Here is a 22,032-nt window from a genome sequence, read left to right on the forward strand (position 1 = left end):
AGAAAAAGAAAATGACATCTAGAAGAAAGATAAAAGTAGCAGCATACTTCTCCTCAAATACTTCAAAAGTGAAAGGTAGTGGAGTGACATATTTAAAATTCTGAAAGAAAAATGTCAACCTAGGATTCTATATCCAGCAAAATTATCTTTCAAAAATGAGAGAGAAATAAAGACTTTTTAGATAAAAGCTAAAAGAATTTATCACCAGCAGATTCACAGTATGAGAAACAAAAAAAAAGTTCTTTAAGCAGAAGAACTAGATGAAAATTTGAAGCTACATAAAGGAATGAAAAATAATAGAAACGATAAGTTTTGGTAAATATGAGACTTCTTTTGTTTAAAGAAATCTCTTAAAAATTGCTTAAAGCAAAAATATTTTATAACATATGTAGTAGTAAAATGTATAAAACAATAGCAAAAAGGCTATGAGGGAATAAATGGAAGAACAATAATATGGTTTTTCTTGTACTCTACATGAAATGAAATATAACTTTTGAAGTTAGACTGTGACAAATTAAAGATGTTTAGTGAAAATCCTAGAGCAACCACATATACAAAGAAGTGCAACTGAATTTCAGCCTTTGCTTAGGATGTAGAAAGCTGAAAGACTGTTGCTTCTACCCTGAAAACAAAAAAAAAAACACATTTAATTTGTAAAATTATGTCTTCTTACACCCTTCAGAGACCTAAGGACACAGGGCAACTAACTAATACAATATCTAAGGAAAAATAGGGAGAAACAAAATGTGATGAGCACTTACTTACTGAGGGTAGACATCAGATGCCATACAAGCCAGTAAAAAACTTTCAGCTAAAATTTTTAACAAATTGCAAAAGTTCAAGTGTGGGTTACATCAAGAAAACAGAACCCCTGGAAGACACAAAAGGAAATTGTATCTGAAGGGACACAACGGGGAACTGCACCCTTTGCACCCCCTTCTCCAAAAATTTCACCAGGAGCTCATTAAGAAAGACTAGGGGAAGGGTGAGAAACCTGAAAAAGTATCCTTTCATGCAAGCCTAGGGGAGAGGGGTACCAGCAGCTGTGGAAAAGATATGAAGCCTTGCCTGGAGCCTTCCTATCTCACCTATAGAGCAAAAATGATAAGCTGCTGCTAGCGAAGGGCAGCAAATTCTGTTGTGTTTAGGGTACAGATGAAGACCCATATCAGTTGGGAAAAGGCAACAGAAACAAACAAACAAAACAAAAACAAAAACAAAAACAAACTACCCCTGGTGTAGGGGCAGGATGCTGTCCTGGGCCTAGATCCTACAGCTGGGGCAGGGGTAAAACCACTGAGAAGACCTCACTCTTAAGACTCAAACATATTGCCCCTAAGAATGAAAATGCATCAGAACAACAGAGAATGTCCCCTTCTCCACTCCCACCATTATCACCAATACAGCAAACATTCAATCTACTGCTGGGGAAGGGTAAGCACATGGGAGAAAACCCTTTGGTAAACCAGCTGCCAATCTAAACACAAAGTAAAGAAGGCAATTTGATGCCTGTAGTGCACTGATTTTAACTATTGTAGTAATAAGATCCAAACCCAGTTCAATCCCCAATTAGATTGATCAACCTCCCCAGCTAAAGGCCTAACAGAAGACCAGGTGTGCCTAATTCTAGGCATAAATACTCTACTGTCCGACATGAAATGTCCAGCTTTCAGCAAATAATTGAGACATACGAAGAAGAGGAAGAAAAAAGAAAAAAGCAGACCAACAGACAAAACAATCAACAGAACTAGACCAGAGATGTCCCAGATGTTGGAAATATTAGAGAATTTAAAATAACTATGATTAATATGCTAAAGGCTCTAGTGGAAAAGGTGGGCAACATGCATGACCAAATGGATAATTTCAGCAGAGATGGAAACTACAAAAATCAAAAATGCTAGAAATTAAAAAACACAGTGAGAGAGAAAGAATACTTTTGATGGGTTCATCAGTAGACTCAACACAGCACAGGAAAGAATCGGTTAACTTAAAGTAAATCAAAAGAAGTTACCCAAACTGAAACACACACACACACACACAGTGGTGGAAAAATTAAAACACAGAATAGAGCATCCAGGAGCTGGGGAGCAGTATCATAAGATCTAACATATGTGAAATTAGGACACAAATAGCTCAGAAAACACAAACCAGGATAAATACGAAAAAGGTATCCCCAGAAGTTAATAATGAAGATAAAAAAGAATCATAACTCAATCCAAAAGAAGGCAGCAAAAGAGGAGAAAAAGGAACAAAGAGAAATGGGACAAATAGAAAACTAGGAAGATGGTAAATTTACACTCAAACGTGTCATTAATCACATTCAATACAAAAGGCCTAAAACACCAAATAAAAGGCAGGGATTGTCAGAATGGATTTTAAAAAGCAACATCCAATAGGTATATTAAGACACTTGCAAGTTTAAAAGTAAAAGGACAGGAATAGATATAACATGCAAATACTAATCAAAAGAAAGTTAGGAGAGACAAAGTAAGTATCAAAGTAGACTTCACTACAAAAATAAGCCAGAGATAAAAGGACATGCTTCAAAATGATAAAGGCATTATTCCATCAAAAGGATATAACAATCCTAAATGTGTATGCACCTAATAACAGAGCTTCAAAATACATGAAACAAGGTAGTTCCCAAGACTGCGGAGTAGGAATACCCCGAGTTCAACTCTTCTCATGGCAAACAAAAATCACAACTATTAATAGAGAAACTATTGATGAGAAGGACCAGACTCTACTAGAAAAGGCCTTCTACAATTAAAGATATAAAAAAGGAACCACCACGAGATGTGTAGGAGGGTAGAGTTGCAGTACAGTCAAGGCTTATACAACTACAACTGCAGAGGTTCTCCCCGAGGAGCAAGGTGTCTGAGCCCCACATTGGGCTTCCCACCATGGGGATCTAGCGCCAGGAAGATAAGCCCCTAGAACATTTAGCTTTGAAGGACAGCGAGGCTTACTTTCAGGAGATCCAGAAAGCTGTGGGAAACAGAAGCTTCACTCTTAAAGGGTGCACACAAAGTCTCACACACACACTGGGACCCAGGGCCCCCCTGGGTTTGTTCCACAGCCAGCTGTGTTGTGACCTGGCCCCACCAACCAGAGGCTGGCAGCCTCTGCACAAGGCAGGGGCCAGCCATGCATATCAGACTGCCCACAATAGTCAGCCCATCACACAGCCCACATAGGGGGCACCCCTAGAACATACAGCTCTGGTAACCAGAAGGGAGTAAGCTGCTGAGTTACATAGGACGTCTCCTACAAAAGGCCTCTTCTCCAAGGTGAGGAAACATAACCAACCTACCAGATACATAAAAACACATAAAGGAAATCAAGCAAAGTGAGGTGACATAGGATCATGTTCCAAAGAAAGGAACAAGATAAAACCTGAGAAGAAAAACTGAGTAAAGTAGAGATAGGCAATCTACCTAAGAAACAGTTCAAGGTAATGATTGTAAAAATGATCAAAGAACTCAGAAGAAGAATGGATGAACAGAGAAAGAAGTTAAAAAATTTTAACAAAGATTTAGAGAATACAAAGAAGAGCCAAACAGAGATGAAAAATATAATAACTGAAAAGAAAAATACACTAGACGGAATCAGCAGTAGATTAAATGACACAGAGGAAAGGATTAGCGAGCTGGAAGACAGAGTATTGGAAATCACTGATGCTAAACAGAAAAAATAAGAAGAAATAAACACAGTTTAAGAGACCTGTGGGACAACATCAAGTGTACTGACATTTGCATTATAGAAGTCCCAGAAGGAGAAGAGACAGAGAAAGGGGCAGAGAACATATTTGAAGACATAATATTTGAAAACCTTCCTAACCTGGAAAGCAAACAGATCCAAGACTAGGAGACACAAAGTCCCAAACAGGATCAAACCAAAGATGACCACACCAAAATACGTTGTAATTAAAATGCCAAAAATTAAAGATAAAGAGAGAATATTAAAAGCAGCAAGAGAAAAGCAATAAGTTATGTACAAGGGAACTCTCATAAGGCCATCAACTGATTTCCCAGAAGAAATTCTGCAGGCCAGAAGGGAGTACATAGAGTTATGAAAAGCAAAAGCCTACAACCAAGAATACTCTACTCAGCAAGGCTTTCATTCAAATTTGGAGATCAAAAATATAATAGACAAGCAAAAGCTAAGAGTTCAACACAACCAAACCAGCTTTACAAGAAATGTTAAAAGGACTTCTCTAACTGAAAAAGAGAAGGCCACAAATAGAAACATGAAAATTGTGACTGGAAAAAGCTCATCTATAAAGGCAAATATAAAGTTAGTAAACCAATCAAATTCAAAGTTAGCAGGAAGATTAAAAGACAAAGGTAGTAAAACACCTATACTCACAATTAGCAGTTAAGGGGTACACAAAACTAATAGATGAAAATATGTCAAAAACAGTAACCATGAGGGGAGGGGAGTAAATATGGAGGATTGTTAAAATGCATTTGAAATCGAGAGATCAGCAACTTAAAATAATCACACACACACACACACACACACACACTCTATATATGGCTATATATAAACCTCACAGTAATCACAAACCAAAAATCTATAATACATACACATACAAAAAAAGGGAAAGAAATACAAACATAACGTTAAAGATAGTCATTGAATCACGAGAAGAGAACAAAAGAAGGAACAACAACAAAAAAAGAACTACAAAAACAGCCCCAAAACAATTAACAAAACGGCAGTAAGTACATACCTTTAATAATTATTTTAAATTTAAATGAACTAAATGTTCCAATCAAAAGACATAAAGTGGCTGAATGGATTAAAAAAAACAAGACCCATATATATGTTACCTATAAATGACTTGCTTCAGATCTAAAGACACACACAGACTGAAAGTGAGGGGATGAAAAAAGGTATTCTATGCAAATAGAAATCAAAAGAAAGCTGGGATAGCAATACTAACACCAGAAAAAATAGACTTTAAAACAAAGATTTTTACAAGAGACAAAGAAGGACATTACATAATGATCAAAGGATCAAGCCAACAAGAAGATTTAGCAATTGTAAATATATATGCACCCAATCAAAACAGTATGGTACTGGCACAAAAACAGAAATATAGATTAACAGAACAGGATAAAAAGCCCAGAGATAAACCCATGAACCCATGGTCTCCTAATCTATGACAAAGGCGGCAAGAATATACAATGCAGAAAAGATAGTCTCTTCAATAAGTGGTGCTGGCAAAACTGGACAGCTACATGTAAAAGAATAAAATTAGAACATTCTCTAACACCATACACAAAAATAAACTCAAAATGGATTAAAGACCTAAATGTAAGACTGGATACTCTAAAGCTCTTAGAGGAAAACATAGGCAGAACACTCTCTGACATAAATGGCAGCAATATATTCTTTGATCCACCCGCGAGAGTAATGAAAATAAAAACAAAAATAAACAAATGGAACCTAATTAAACTTAAAGCTTCTGCACAGCAAAGGAAACAATAAACAAAACAAAAAGACAACCCACAGAATGGGAGAATATGTTTGCAAATGAAGTGACTGACAAACAATCTCCAAAATATACAAACAGCTCATGCAGCTCTGTATCAAAAAAACAAAAAACAACCCAATCAAAAAATGGGCAGAAGATCTAAATAGACATTTCTCAAAAGAAGACATACAGATGACCAAGAGGCACACGAACAGATGCTCAGCATCACTAATGATTAGAGAAATGCAAACAAAACTACAATGAGGTATCACCTCACACTGGTCAGAATGGCCATCATCAAAACAATCTTCAAACAATAAATGCTGGAGAGGGTGTGGAGAAGAGGGAACCCTCCTACACTGTTGGTGAGAATGTAAATTGGTACAGCCACTATGGAGAACATTATGGAGATTACCTAAGGGAAAAAAAAAAAAAGAGCTACCATATGATCCAGCAATCCCACTCCTGGGCATATATCTGGAGAGAACCATAATTTTTTTTTAACATCTTTATTACAGTATAATTGCTTTACAATGTTGTGTTAATTTCTGATGTATAACAAAGTCAATCAGCTATATGGATACATATATCCCCATATCCCCTCCCTCTTGCATCTCCCTATCCCACCCCTCTAGGTGGTCACAAAGCACCGAGCTCATCTCCCTGTGCTATGCAGCTGTTTCCCACTAGCTATCTATTTTATATTTGGTAGTGTATATATGTCAGTGCTACTCTCTCACTTCGTCCCAGCTTACCCTTCCCCCTCCCTGTGTCCTCAAGTCCATTCTCTACACCTGTGTCTTTATTCCTGTCCTGCCCCTAGGTTCATCAGAACCATTTCTCTTTCTTTTTTTTTTTAGATTCCATATATCTGTGTTAGCATGTGGTATTTGTTTTTCTCTTTCTGACTTACTTCACTCAGTGTGACAGACTCTAGGTCTATCCACCTCACTACAAATAACTCAGTTTCATTTCTTTTTATGGCTGAATAATATTCCATTGTATATATGTGTCACATCTTCTTTATCCATTCATCTGTCGATGGACACTTAGGTTGATTCCATGTGCTGGCTATTGTAAATAGAGCTGCAATGAACATTTTGGTACATGACTCTTTTTGAATTATGGTTTTCTCAGGGTATATGCCCAGTAGTGGGATTGCTGGGTCATATGGTGGTTCTATTTTTACTTTTTTAAGGGACCTCCATACTGTTCTCCATAGTGGCTGTATCAATTTACATTCCCACCAACAGTGCAAGAGGGTTCCCTTTTCTCCACACCCTCTCCAGCATTTATTGTTTGTAGATTTTTTGATGATGGCCATTCTGACCGGTGTGAGGTGATACCTCATTGTAGTTTTGATTTGCATTTCTCTAATGATTAGTGATGTTGAGCATCTTTTCACATGTTTGTTGGCAATCTGTATATCTTCTTTGGAGAAATTTCTGTTTAAGTCTTCTGCCCATTTTTGGATTGGGTTGTTTGTTTTTTTGATATTGAGCTGCATGAGCTGCTTGTGTATTTTGGAGATTAATCCTTTGTCCGATGCTTTGTTTGCAAATATTTTCTCCCATTCTGAGGGCTGTCTTTTCATCTTGTTTTTGGTTTCCTTTGCTGTGCAAAAATTTTAAATTTCATTAGGTCCCATTCCTTTATTTTTGTTTTTATTTCCGTTACTCTAGGAGGTGGGTCAAAAAGGATCTTGCTGTGATTTATGTCATAGAGTGTTCTGCCTATGGAAAACCATAATTTGAAAGGACACATGCACCCCAATGTTTACTGCAGTACTATTTATACTAGCCAGGACATGGAAGTAAACTAAATGTCCATCAATGGAGGAATGGATAAAGAAGATGTGGTACATATATACAACAGAATTACTCAGACATAAAAAAGAACAAAATAATGCCATTTGCATTGAAATGGATGGACCTAGAGAGTGTCATACTGAATGAAGTCACAGAGAAAGACAAATATCATATGGTATTACTTTATATGTGGAATCTAAAAAAATGGTACAAATGAACATATTTACAAAACAGAAACAGACTTAGAAAACAAACTTATGGTTACCAGTGGGGAAAGGTTGAGGGGGAGGGATAAATTAGGAAGTTGGAATTAACATATACACACTACTATACATAAAACAGATAATTAGCAAGGACCTGCTGTATAGCATAGGCAACTCTACTCAATGCTCTGTAATAACCTATATGGGAAAAGAATCTGAAAAATAGATATATGTATATGTATAACTAAATCACTTTGCTGTACACCTGAAACTAACACAACATTGTAAATCACCTATACTCCAATACAGGGACTTCCCTGGTGGTCCGTGGTTAAGACTCCACACTTCCACTGCAGAGGGCACGGGTTTGACCCCTGGTCAGGGAGCTAAGATCCCACATGCCACACAGTGCAGCCAAACAAACAGGCAAAAAAAAAAAAAAAAAAAAACCAGAAAACCAAAAAACTATACTCCAATATAAAATAAAAATTTAAAAAATAATCACCAAAAAAAAGCCCTGAAAATTAGATCAGGTGAATTGAGACTTATAAAGGTCTCCATAAAACAGAAACAAACAAAAAATTGCAGAGCAACGGACACTTCCAAACACCTTCTATTAGGTCACCATCACTCTGATACCAAAACCAGACAAATATATCACACAAAAAAAGAATGAACATAGACAGAAAAATTCTTAACAAAGTATTAACAAACTGAATCGAACAATACATGACTAAGTGGAATTTCCCCAGGAATGCAAGGACGGTTCAACATTGGCAAAATCAATATGATACACCACATTAACAAATTGAAGAATAAAAACCATATGATCATCTCAATAGATGCAGAAAACGTTTCTGACAAAATTCAACACTTATTTATGATAAAAATGCTCCAGAAAGTGGGTACAGAGGTAACATACCTAAACATAGTAAAGGCCATATAGGACAAGCCCCTAGCTAATGTCATACTCAATGGTGAAAAACTGAAAGCATTTCCTCTAAGATCAGGAAGAAGACAAGATGTCCACTCTCATCACTTTTATTCAACATAGTATTGGAAATCCTAGCCACAGCAATTAGACAAGAAAAAGAAATAAAAGGAATCCGCATTGGAAAGGAAGAAGTAAAACTGTCACTGTTTGCATATTACACACTACACATAGAAAATCCTAAAGATGCCATCAGAAAACTACTAGAGCTCATCAATGAATCTGGTAAAGTTTCAGGATACAAAATTAATACACAGAAATCTGCTGCATTTCTATATACTAACAATGAAAGATCAGAAGAGAAGTTAAAGAGACAATTCCATTTACCATTGCATCAGAAAGAAAAAAATACCTAGGAATAAACCTATCTAAGGAGGTAAAAGACCTGTACTCCAAAAAACGTAAGACAGTGATGAAAGAAAACGATGATGACACAAACAGATGGAAAGATATACCATGTTCTTAGACTGGAGTCAATATTGTCAAAATGACTATACTATCCAAGGCAATCTACAGATTCAATGCAATCACCTATCCAAATACCAAAGGCATTTTTCACAGAACTAGAACAAACAATTTAAAAATGTGTATGGGGGCTTCCCTGGTGACGCAGTGGTTGAGAGTCCACCTGCCGATGCAGGGGACACAGGTTCATGCCCCGGTCCGGGAGGATCCCACATGCCGCAGAGCAGCTGGGCCCGTGAGCCGTGGCCACTGAGCCTGTGCGTCTGGAGCCTGTGCTCCGCAATGGGAGAGGCCACAACAGTGAGAGGCCTGTGTACCAAAAAAAAAAAAAAAAAAAATGTGTATGGAAACACAACAGACCCCAAATAGCTGAAAGAAGAACAGAGCTGGAGGAATCATGCTCCCTGACTTCAGGCTATAGTACAAAGCTATGGTCATCAAAACAGTATGTTACTGGCACAAAAACCAACACATAGATCAATGGAGCAGAAAAGAGTGCCCAGATGTAAGCCCATGCACACATGGTCAATTAATCTACAACAAAGGAGGCAAGACTATACAATGGGGAAAAGAGAGTCTCTCCAATAAGTGGCGCTGGGAAAAATGGAAAGCTACATGCAAAATAATGAAATTAGAATGTTTTCTCACATCATGTACAAAAATAAACTCAAAATGGATTAAAGACCTAAGTGTAAGACCTGAAACCATAAAACTCCTAGAAGAGAACATAGGGAGAACACTCTGACATAAACTGTAGCAATATTTTTTTAGATCTGTCTCCTAAGACAAAAATAAACAAATGGAAGCTAATCAAATTTAAAAGCTTTTGCACAGGAAAGAAAACCATCAACAAATGAAAAATGGCCTACTGAATAGGAGAAAATATTTGCAAATGATATGCTCAATAAAGGGTTAATATCCAAAATATATCAACTCAATATCCAAAAAAAAAAGACCCAATTAAAAAATGGGCATAAGACCTCAACAGACATTTTTCCACAGAAGACACAGAGATGGCCAACAGGCACATGAAAAGATGCTCAACACTGCTAATCATCAGCGAAATGCAAATCAAAACCAATGAGATAGCACCTCAAGCCTGTCAGAGTGACAATCATCAAAAAGATCATAAATAACAAAACTTTATTGCAAATGTGAGAAAAGGAAGCCGTTTTGTGGGAATGTAAATTGTTGCAGCCATTGTGGAAAACAGTATGGAGGTTCCTAAAAAACTAAAAATATAACTACCATATGATCCAGCAACTCCCCTCCTGGGTATAGAGCCAAAGGAAATAAAAACACTAATTTGAAAAGTACATGCACCCCAATGTTCACAGCAGCATTATTTACAATAGCCAAGACATACATAGAAGCAACCTAAATGTCCATCAACAGATGAATGGATAAAGATGATGTAGTAATAACATGCACACACATATACACGATAGAATACTACTCAGTCATAAAAAACAATGAAGTGTTGCCATTTGCAACATCGATGGACCTTGAGAGTATTATGTTTATTGAAGTAAGTCAGACAGAGAAAGATAAATACTGTTATCACTTACATGTGGAATCTAAAAATCAAACAAATATAACGAAACAGAAACAGATTCCCAGATATAGAGAGCAAACTAGTGGTTACCAGTGGGGAGAGGTCAGCAGGAAGGGGCAAGATAAGGGTAGGGGATTAAGATGTACAAACCACTACTTATAAAATAAATATGGTTCAGGGATATATTGTACAGTGCAAGGAATATAGCTATTATTTTATAGTACCTTTAAATGGAGTATAATCTAGAGAAATGTTGAATCACTATGTTGTACATCTGAAACTAACATAATATTGTAAATCAACTAAACCTCAATAAAAAAAATTTTTTTAAACCCACAGAAGACATGAAACAAAAACCAATATAACTAAAATGAATAAATAAATCGACAGTTACAGGTGGGGACTTCATCCTCTGTCTCAATAATTTATAGAATGAGTAGATAGAAAAATCAGTAAGGACACGGAAGTTTTAAATTGGAAGGACAGCAAAAATAAGTAGGTAAAAGAAAAACAGAGATGAAATAAAATACAAAATGTGGGTTGAAGGCTACTTCCTCTAGAACCCTTTCAAATGCAACTTTGGATTGGCTGAACTGGTAATTTTCTGAGTGTATGTGAAGACAACTCAAGGTGAGGCAGCTTTGAGCCATTTAGACTGGAGGAATTAATGAACTAACAGTGTCATCAATGTGAGGTCTATAACCCTCTTCAATCAGAATTACTAGGGATGCCTATTAAAGAGATAGGCTCTTAGGCCCCAGGCTCAGATCTCTTGAATCTAATTTCCAAGGATGAGATCTAAGAATCTACATTTTTAACAACTCTCCCAGTGACTGTTAGGCTCAATGAAATCTGCAAACTACTAGTCTAAGACAGGATGCCATTCCACCGGCAAGGGAATCCAGCAGAGGTGATTCAGAGGCTGAAGAGTATTCCGCTGTCCTTAGTTCACCTGGAAAGGTATTCATATTTTTCAACCTCAGAGTCTACAGAAGGAATTAAGGTTTCTGCAGTGTGATACTTCACTGTGATTCCCTGAACTCTCAGGGGTGATAAAGCTGGTTTAAGATGAGAACATAGATGTATACATAGAGGGGGGTGGGGGGCTGGGGGGAGTGGGAGGGGGAGCAGTATGTGTGTATGTACGTGTCATGTGCATATATGGTCATCGAATTTAGGCTGAGGTAATTTTGGTAGAACCATAGCCTCCTACTCTTGTTTTTCAAAAATACAACAGGTCAACCACACACTTTTTAATTTCCAGAAGCTAGGCTTGGCTTCTAGTTCAAGAGCCAGTATACCAGCCTGACTTAAATACAACAGCTAACATGTATTAAAACCAGGGTCTGTGCTAGGCGCTCTACATGTGTATTTCAACAGAATCTTCAAATATCCCTGTGAAGCAGGAATTATTATCCCCATTTACAAAGAAGCTGGGCCACACAGCAATTATAACTTGCCCAAAGTCATACAGTTGTGGTAAATCAAAGATTCAAACTAAGGGAATTTGACAACAAAGATCTTTTCTCTGGGCCCACTTGGCTTTTACTGTTAATGCTGGATAAGGAATGGCCACTTCAGACCCCTGGAGTAAGGGTAGATTCACATTTGAAGCTAGACCTTGTACTAGGTGCCAGAATCTAGCTGCCATCCCTACCACTGCTGGTTCAACTGCAGGTCAATTAAGAGAAATTCCTCAAAGTTTTCAAGCTGAGGTCTGCACTGTAAGAGGAATTATGGGCCACTTCTTTTTTGTCAACGTGGCAGAAAATCCAGAACACTAGTAGCTCTGCCTTGACTGAAAACTGAGCCGTCTTTAAGAAAGCCGTAAAGTTCTCTAGTGTATCAAAAATCCTGATACCTGGTAGACGTTTTAAACGAGCTTTTGGGGTGGACTCAGCACCCCCTACATCTGGTGACAAGATCTGCACAATAAAAAACAGTAGATGCTTAAGAATTTAGAACGCTTTTATGGGAAAGAATTCTTCCTTTTCCACAGGCAGTAGCTTTCTGAGGGAATGACTGGTGCACTTCTCTGGGGTCCAAGCCAGGAAGACTCAAGATAGTACAGCTCTTTCAGGGGTCTGAAAGACTAGGCAAAAATCAGTCACAGTTTCTCACAAGAGAAGGCAACAGCTATAGAAGTTCTAGGGCTGTACCTCACAGTTGATTATCAAGATAGCAGGCCAAGAAATTGCTACGTCAGGAAAGAGACTACAAACTGGAACAGGAGAGTTGAAAGCCAAGAATGTCAAGTGAGTTGTAAATTTGAAAGGATAGAAGAGGGAGGAAAATGAAGAAATAAAAACAGTTGTTATATATAACTTACTATTTGTCATGGATGTTTCAAGATCTTCAAATATTTTAACTTATTACAACAATTCTAAAAGGTAGGTACTCTTATCCACATTTTACAGAAGAAACATGGAGCATTTAAGTTGCCCAAAGTGACACAGATAGTACATAGAAAAGCTGCGATTTGGACCTAGTTTGCCTCCAGTGGTTATTTACATTCATAATCACTGTACAACACTGCCTCTCTAGAAAAACTGGTATGAACTGAAACGGAGGTGGCAGAGATGAAACTGATCAGCTGAGGTAGGATTAAGAGTTGATCTGAAAACAAATGTTGTGAATCAGGTCCACCCTTTATGTTGTGATCTACCATACACTTTGATGGGTTCTAGGTCTGTCCATAAAAGACAGAGCCCTGGCAGGCTAGCATAATTCTAAAAAATTCAACACAGTATTCTAGGATTAGGGACATTCACTATGTATGAGGTACAGTTACACCCTTCTCCCCCACCAAAAAAGTGTAACAGATAATGTAGTTTACACAAAATAATATGAGGCTAAATAGTAAGCAGGTTAAAGAATAAACTGCAATAAACTGCAACTATATTCAAAGATATTCTAAAATATAAGGTCCCAATTTTTTTCTAGTGAAAGGCAAAGAGCAGAACCATGGGTAGTGGTGCTAGTCTTAAACAAGAAGAGTAAGCACAGTGGCTATACAATGAAAATGTCGAGCAAAGGCAAGAATCGATTCATAAACATTACAGACACGTACACCTGTCTCATTTAGTGCCAGACATGTATACGGGTTCATTTCAGTAGTGGAGAGCCAGCATGGAAGAGGGAGTGCCGTTGAAAGTGCTTGAGCAGTGTACTGTGCTTTCCTCAGGCTGAGTGGTCCTCGACAATCTCTTTGAAGTAGACTCTCCTTGCAATATCTTTGGATTCACAGCAAAGATTTCATTTTCCAAACCATAAACAAATGTGGGGGGTACTTAACATTAACATATATATCAGCTGTTAAAATACAAGTTTTCCTGAAGATCTACGTGGGTGAATCAGGTAGAAACGGGATACCCGGGGCCTACTTATAAGCGATTCTATAGAATGAGAAGCAAATAATGTATTCAGTCGATAAAATATTAACTGAAAGTTGATTATCTATAGTAAGTAGTAAAATACAAGGCGGGATTGCATTTAACTACGTATATCAAGGCTCAGAAGTAATTCTAACTCTGCTCCTTGTGCTTCACCTAAAGTTATTTTTGCAGCTCCTTCCACGGCATGTGATTTAGAGTCTTATGTTTTAGCGTAGTTCATCCAGTTCTTTGTTCTATATCATGTGTCCCAAGAACTACCTGCATCGATGTTCAGAAGGATGGTTCACTGAGAAGTAGCCAAAGGGAGAATAGTAATATTAGAGCGTTTTCCATTCATATAGTTAAAATTCTACGATAGCAAATAAAAGCTTAACTCTCAACTATTTGGAAAAGCCATCCATTCAGATGGAATTTATATTTCTCAAAGATTCCAGATACCTGAGGTCCGTGGGTACAGAAATACTAATAACATTGTAATTTCCAAAGACTGGCCTTGCCCCCAACAGTCAGTGAAGAGAGTTTATTTGAACACACAAGTGTAATGATTATAAAGATTATGCAGATACAGTTAAATGTAACAAGATATTAGAACAAATATTCATGATTGTATAGTTTAGTCTTATCGTATGGTAATCTGGCAAAATTAGAAAGCAGTACATAACACAGAATTACTTTTACATGATCATATCAATATTTCTACCATTTCCCTTAGTTCTCTAGCACAGGCAATTTCTATGTTTCACCACTTTGAATTCCACGTGTCCCCTAATCCAGGGACATCAAAAAAGTATCTGTACGCTTTTCATCCCATTAATCCACTCTTGTGTCAGTGGTTCAACATCTTTTATAGGCACAATTTCCCTTTACCAAGGCAAACTCATTGTAGGTTAAATATAGTGGCTATAAAAATGTTTTTCCTTGTTTTACTTTTTAACTGAGCTTTTAGGAATGTACTGTGGCAAAAAAAAAGAAGAGACTGTATCTATAACCTTCATCAGTGTTGAAGTTCTTCTTGATAAAGTGCATAGTTTAAATTTCATCAGACTCATGAAAAGATAAAGGTCTTGGATCAGATTGCCCAACAATCAGGGATTCTAGAACTGCCTACCTCCCCATCTCTTCTGCCAGGAATCTTCATCTTAGACTTCCTGTGAACACATTCCATACTTCCCTCTCTCCTTTTTATCCCCCTACTCTCCTCACCCAGTGACCATAATTCTCAGAGGATTCCATGACCAGCACAGCATATCCAGCTTTTCCTTGCTCTCTACAGAAAAGAATCAGCCGTAGGGTTTCAGACATCAAAGATCTTAGCAAAGCAGAAATTACAGGGTGTAATGTGAAGATAAAAGACCCAGGGAATAAAATTTGGAAGAGGGAAGAGTAGAAAAAGTCTTTTTTTTATGGCAAAATAGTAAAGGAGGAAACAAGAGGGTGATGACAGATGGAGGAAAGAAAAGCATACTAATCACTCTGAACATTTATATAAAGTAACTTGCACAACATGCATTATCACAATTGAGCCATACACAAACAAGGTGGATCAATAACTGATATTAGATCAGTTTTTAAACTAATAGTACAATGCAAAGGGAAAGAAAAGTCCTGAATGCTTTGGTCAGGTAGTGCCAAGTCCTGCCCTCCACACAAGTCACCCACTAGTCATTCATATATTTGTGCTATTTCAGTAGGTCTCTGAAACAAAGTCTAAAGCAGGCTTGATCTGGAATGGAGCTCTCAGAAGATTTCTGCCAGGGTTCTAAAACCTGAACAGTCAGAATTCCAGTGCAGCCCAAGGCTGCTTTCCAGGCTGAGCTAGTGGGAGATAATGCAGTTAAAAAGAGTAAAAGATAAAAGTCTCCCAAATTTTTCAGAGTCAGGCATCTCTAGTCCCTATAGCTCTGCTTTACTGAAGGCAGAAACTGATCAAGAAAGAGTACCTTCTACCAGCTTGGACTCTATTACTTTCCCCTGATGCCTTGTGCTTCATAAAGGATTATTACTTATTAAGGTTATTAACCCTTGAATGAAAAAGACCTAAGAGATGGTTACAGCTATGCCAAGTTAATAAAAATCATATAATTTGGGTACTTGAAGAAAAAGCCCTAATTTTTCTATCTTTTTATTGGGATAACACTTTCCAATATTTTATTGGGATAATAATATTTTCTCTTCAACATACAATGAAGACTGATTAATTTCTTAAGTGTTTGAAACTGCAAATGGCTTAGAATTATAATCATGTACATAGGCCTGACAGTACACAAAATGGGGGAAGGGCAGGGGTGAGGGAAGCTGTGGCTTATAACTAATGACTGCTTCTGGAAACTACACATTCATATAAATATTTGGTCAATTAAATAACTCATTTAGGACTTCCCTGGTGGCGCAGTGGTTAAGAATCTGCCTGCCAATGCAGGGGACATGGCTTTGATTCCTGGTCTGGGAAGATCCCACATGCCGCAAAGCAACTAAGCCCGTGTGCCACAACTACTGATGCCACACGCCATGGCTACTGAAGCCCGTGCGGCTAGAGCCCATGCTCTGCAACAAGAGAAGCCACTGCAATGAGAAGCCTGCGCACTGCAACGAAGAGCAGCCCCTGCTCACCGCAACTAGGGAAAGCTTGCATGCAGCAATGAAGACCCATTACAGCCAAAATAAAAATAAAATAAAGTTAAAGAAAATAACTAATTTAGTCAATGAATGGATACTACCTATTCCCTAGTGCACACTGCACACATCACTGCTATCAGAATTGCTTTAAAACTATTCTTTTGTTTGTTTTTTGTTTTTTTAGTTTTTGGCTGCATTGGGTCTTCATGCTCCACGGCATGTGGGATCTTCCCGGACAAGGGCTTGAACCCGTGTCCCCTGCATTGGCAGGTGGATTCTTAACCACTGCGCCACCAGGGAAGTCCTAAAACTATTAACTCATCAAATATCTCTATAATGTTCCAAATGCCTTCCCATAGCCTACTACTAAATGCTTCAGCCATTTCTTGTTATTATTCTTGACAAACGTTTCACCTGTGATGAGGTAAAGGCCAGTGACAACAAACCCTGGGTACTCAACAGTTTGAATACCCAGTCTTATTAACCTTCATGTGAGTTTCTACAAGTAAGGTATAAAGTTTTCTGAGACCCACACAGATATAGTTAACACCTAGTACTTTGTGTCTACTATTGTTCTAAGCATGTTATAATAATAATTCTCAAGACAAGCCTATAAGGTGGCTACAAGCAGCTTAGTTAAAACACAGGGAGCGGGCTTCCCTGGTGGCACAGTGGTTGGGAGTCCGCCTACCGATGCAAGGGATGCGGGTTCGTGCCCCGGTCTGGGAGGATCCCATATGCCGCGGAGTGGCTGGGCCCGTGAGCCACGGCCGCTGAGCCTGCGCGTCCGGAGCCTGTGCTCCGCAACGACAGAGGCCACAGCAGTGAGAGACCCGCGTACCGCAAAAAAACAAACAAACAAACACAGGGAGCAAGGGAGTTCACTTAGCCATTATCAGCAGTGATTAGTTTTTATCTAAAATGTCTACATGAATTGAGAAAAATATCTCAACAGTCAATAAACAAAAATAAGTTTCCTACAATTAAAGTTTTCACATGTAATAATATTGGCTTCCTAGCTATGGTAGACAAAAATTTTGTTCCCCTTCCAATTCATGTACCCCAAATTGGTTCAAATTTTATGTTAGTAAGAATTCAAAAGGAAAAGTAAATATAAATTAAATTAACACCTTTCTTTTAGACTAGGCATAGATAGCTAACGTATTGGCTTCAATACCCAGATAAAGTGTACTTAGGTCACAAAAGTCACTAGAATCCTACCACCATTGTATGTAGGAACACATTGGACTCTTTTTTAACCTTTCATTACCACTATTTGGAAAATTTCCAGAAAGGTTTAAAAAGAAAAGTAAAAAGGAGGAAGGTGAAGAGCTGCAACGTTCATAAGAGTCCTTCCATTTGAAGAAAGGCTGAAGAGACCATACTGGGACTGAACCATCCTGAGATGGTGTGAAAACTTACATAATACACAAAGACCTGAAGAGCCAATTAGAACAAAGTTACATGGGATTTTGTGAGAAGTAGTAAATTATGGACAAAAAGCACTATTTTCCTTTCAACTCATACGGAGGCTTGGGACACCCACAGGATTGTATCTTGCAGAAAACTACCTAGAAAATGCTAAAATGGAGTCAAAATAGGTGTTGCTGTTATGCCAGTAAACGAAAATTAATTTATAAGCTATAATTGGTCTGTCTATTGGTGATCTGATTTAGGAAAGAAGATTTGAGAAGACTAAACATTTCCTTTCCGGTTAATTTTTGTAGACCCTAACTGTTCCTCGATTTATGACACTAGCATTCTAATGATATCCTCCAACTGTCCAATTCAACCTTCGTGTTGTCACTAATCATCTAAGTAATAGAGAACCTTCAAGTGTTTGGTTCCCTGATACAGGGTAAAGTCCAAACTCCTTAGCACTGCATGCCTACCCTCTTCCTTTCCTAGCTACTCTCCCAAATGCACCATTCACAGGCAGATGCTTCCTTCACTATCACCTTATGTCCCTAATCAAACACGTCTGTCTCTGTGGTGGTCAAATCCCAAACCTAAGCTGTGTGGTTTGACCCCTGCAGGTATAACCCTAATTTCCTCAAAGTGCCATGAGGTTTAATGCTTCTGTATCCTTGCATATGTTACTTCATCTGGCTGGTATGCCTTTCTCTCCATCTCCCTGGTTCTTCTGTCTGATTAAATTCATCCCTGAAGACTCAGTCCCATATAATCTGAGAAGCTTTTCTGACATCCTCATCCCTAGATGGGTCAGATGCTCTTTGGACACTGGGCTGTATTCCCCCACTAGACTATGAACTTCTTTACCACTTTCTAGGTGAGTGACCTTGGACAAGTTCATTAATTTCACTGAGCCCGCTTCTTCATATAAAGAACATTAGCATTCATTTGCTGCTATCACTATGAAATAATGAATGTGAAAAATCACTTTGTAGACAGTCAAGCACTGTGTAAGCATTAACAATCTTATCATAAGCCAAAAGAGCACACAGTATTCTAGGTGAATATACTTCAGTTGATCTAAAGGTAAGATTCATCTCTTGGTTTCCAGGCCTCTCCAAGGATGCCCTGCATTTTATCCAACTTTATGACTCCAATTAAGTCCTTGTGCTTCTATCTTCAAAGGAAAAAAAAAATCTATCATGATGTCTAGGTCATCTGAAGAAAAGACTTAGTGGTAAGCTCCTCAAGGGTAAGGATTGTCCTTTTTTTTTCACCTTTCCTATTGCCTTCACAAGAGTACTGCGTGATGTACAAATACTGGTAAAAAGGAAAAAGATGAGTGAGTGAGCGAATACAAGCATATCTTGTCCTTAGTGAGCTTATAATCAAAAGGAGTGAGTGATGTGACAAGTCCCATATGAATCTGGCCTTGTGAAAGTGGTAACAAATGCCTTCAATGTCATCTTAAAGTGTAGTAAGAAACTGAATTTCCTGCTATGCTTATTTTGTTTGGTGATTTCATACATATTGTAATTGCTATCTTAGTGACTCATGCTTAACGTGAATGTTTTAACATTACAGAATCGCTTATGCAATTCAATACCTATTTTAAAAAATATTTTCTGCACCAGGCCCTATGAGAATATGAAGACAAAGGTGATGGACTTTGCCCAGAAGATGCTCAACATACAGAAAGGAAGCTAAGTCATCAATACATATAATGAATACAAGGCAGAATGTTGTAAGATGTACGGAAGACATCTGAGCTAGGCCACTGGGACCATAAAAATTATAGCTATATATTACAAATTACTGGGGGCCAGTAGCTTCTTCTATTATAGAATATTATATACATGTATATATATAAAACATTTGCTACATGCAATGGTGGATATTTCTGACGGCCTTCCTCCTTAACCTAATTACAAACCTAACTGTGTTGTTGTGTAATGAATAAGGACTTACTGTTAACACCTACATCACACGTGTGTACCAAGCACAGTTCCAAGACGCTTAGGTATATTGCCTCATTTAATCTCCACAACAACCCTACGAAGTAGATACAGTAATCCCTATTTTACAGAGGAGAAAACCAAGGCATAAACCTTGTACCTTTTCAAGGTTAAGAGGCAAAAATGGAAAGATGTAAACAGGACCTGAGAGAGAAAAACGAGTATTCCACATAGCGAGAGTGAGCGGACTCCACCTGCCACAAATTCTTCGACCAGTGCTTTCCACCTCCCCCAAACGCACCCACTGGGAACAACCTATCTCCTTTCCCTTCCCGCCAGGGATTAATTTTCTTTTCCCAAGTCCATAACTGAACGGCTGATTCAGATTCTCTCAAACGTTCCCAATCCAGAGGGCAGACTGGTATTTAAATCATAGGCAGTTCAGGGTAAATGAGACCGAATCAGATCCCGGGGTGGACGAAGCTCAGGTAGGATCACGAAATTAAAGCTTTGGCGCTGGCCATCCGTTCCTGGATCACCTCCAGGGGATGGCAGCAGCACCCGGCTGACCCAGGGGGCGCTACCCCGGCAGTATCCCCCAGGCGGCTGGGGTTTTGCCATCTGCTCGCTTTACCCTTCACCTGCCGGCGCTGCCTGCACGGTCTCCGCCCTACTCGGACCAAACGCCAGGCCTCACGCGCCTCGCTCTCTCCGCGGTCAAGTTCCAAACCCACCCGGGTGCGTGTCGGCCCCCGCAGAGGCAGCCCGTCCCTCTCCCTCCCCCGGCCGGCTACTCACGGTTCCAATACACCGGGTAGCATTCTCCTTGGGTCACATCCACCTCGTAGAGGCCGCCCCGCACACACACCCGCTCGATGTTCACCAGCTCCTCCATCTCGCGCCCGTGCCCGGCAATGCGCGGGCAGAAGCCGCAGACGCGGTCCTCGGCGTCGTCCTCCAGGGAGCTGGAGGCCGGCCCCGCGGGGGAGGCCGGGCCGCCCACATGGTCGCCGTCCGGGTCCTGCGCCCGGGCCCTGGCCCCGGTGGCCTGCAGCAGGGTTCGGAAGGCGAGCTCGATGCGGAGGGAGTCGTAGCCGATGAAGGGCTTCCAGGTCTTCTTGTCCTCCTTGTAGAACCAGCGCACCTCCTCCGGGCCCAGCTCCGTCACCACCTCGTAGCGGTGCCGGGCGGCCGCGCCGCCGAGCCGAGTGCGCTTCCTCTCCCCGGGCCCCCCTGCCGCCGTCCCGCCGCCCCCCGAGTTCGTCGGGACCAGCGGCGGCTGCTGCGGCGGGTGCAACGACGAGGAGCTGCCGCCGCCACCACTCTCGCCCTCGCTGTAGTAGCGCAGCGAGGAGCCCGACTCGGCCGAGCTGAAGTCATAGTTCTCGTCACTGAGGCAGGGGTCCAGCGCCAGGTGGTGGTTGTGGTCCTCCGCTCCCGACGCCAAATGCAGTCCGGGCTCCCCGCGCAGCAGGGCCAGGGGCACCTCGTCGTCGCCCAGGTCCCCGGCGGGCAGGTGGTCGAAGCAGCAGACGCTGTCGCCGAACGCCGGCTCCGCACCCGAGCCCAGCTCCCAAGCGGCGGCAACGCCGCCGCCCCGGCCGCTATGCTCGGGGTTTCGGGGAGGCCCGTGGCCCGGGTAATTCATGCTGTGGAGATGCCGCCGGCTGCCCGGCCCGGCGCCGAGCCGTGGCCCACAGCGCTTCCGCCACACATTCAACGCCGCCGCCCTCTCCACCAGGAGTTTTTAATCTTTCAAATCCTGACCGGGGCTGTGGCGGCAGCGGCGGCGGCTCCGCCTCCACCGAGGCCCCCGGCCGCCGCAGTCGTGTTCCGCCGCCCGCCCCATTGTCACGCAGCTCGACGTAGGTGGCGCTTGGCCCGGAGCCCCGCCCCGCCGGTCGCGTGTGCAGTCCCGGAAGTCCCTTCTCAGCCCAAGCAGTGCGGGAGCCGCGCCTCTTTCCCTTCCCGCCGCGGGAGAGGGGTCAGCTCATGATTCCTCAATTCCCTTCGTCTCCTCTCCCTTCTCCCTGCCTCGGACCCCGCCCTTCTGAGGGTCAGAGCCCAGGTGTGGAGAAGTTTTAGCTGACTCATCCTTGTAATGCAAGTCTCGAGCCCAAAGCCTTAAGCTACCTGTCGAGAGGGCCCT

General features: G+C 40.4%; 1 protein-coding gene across 6 annotated transcripts in view; it reads right to left on the bottom strand.

The window, feature by feature from the left end:
* The window catches only part of DDHD1 (DDHD domain containing 1), a 93,390-nt gene extending 71,763 nt beyond the window's left edge, over nt 1-21,627 (bottom strand). For all 6 annotated transcript variants that reach the window (XM_082617412.1, XM_082617411.1, XM_082617413.1 and 3 more), the window contains exon 1: nt 20,682-21,627. In XM_082617412.1, the coding sequence (XP_082473538.1) occupies nt 20,682-21,531 (850 nt within the window). In that variant the 5' untranslated portion in view covers nt 21,532-21,627. The remainder of the gene's footprint in view (nt 1-20,681) is intronic.
* Nucleotides 21,628-22,032: the final 405 nt, after the last annotated feature.

This window comes from Mesoplodon mirus (genome assembly GCF_964341445.2).
Source record: "Mesoplodon mirus genome assembly, chromosome: 4".
Taxonomy (NCBI): domain Eukaryota; kingdom Metazoa; phylum Chordata; class Mammalia; order Artiodactyla; family Ziphiidae; genus Mesoplodon; species Mesoplodon mirus.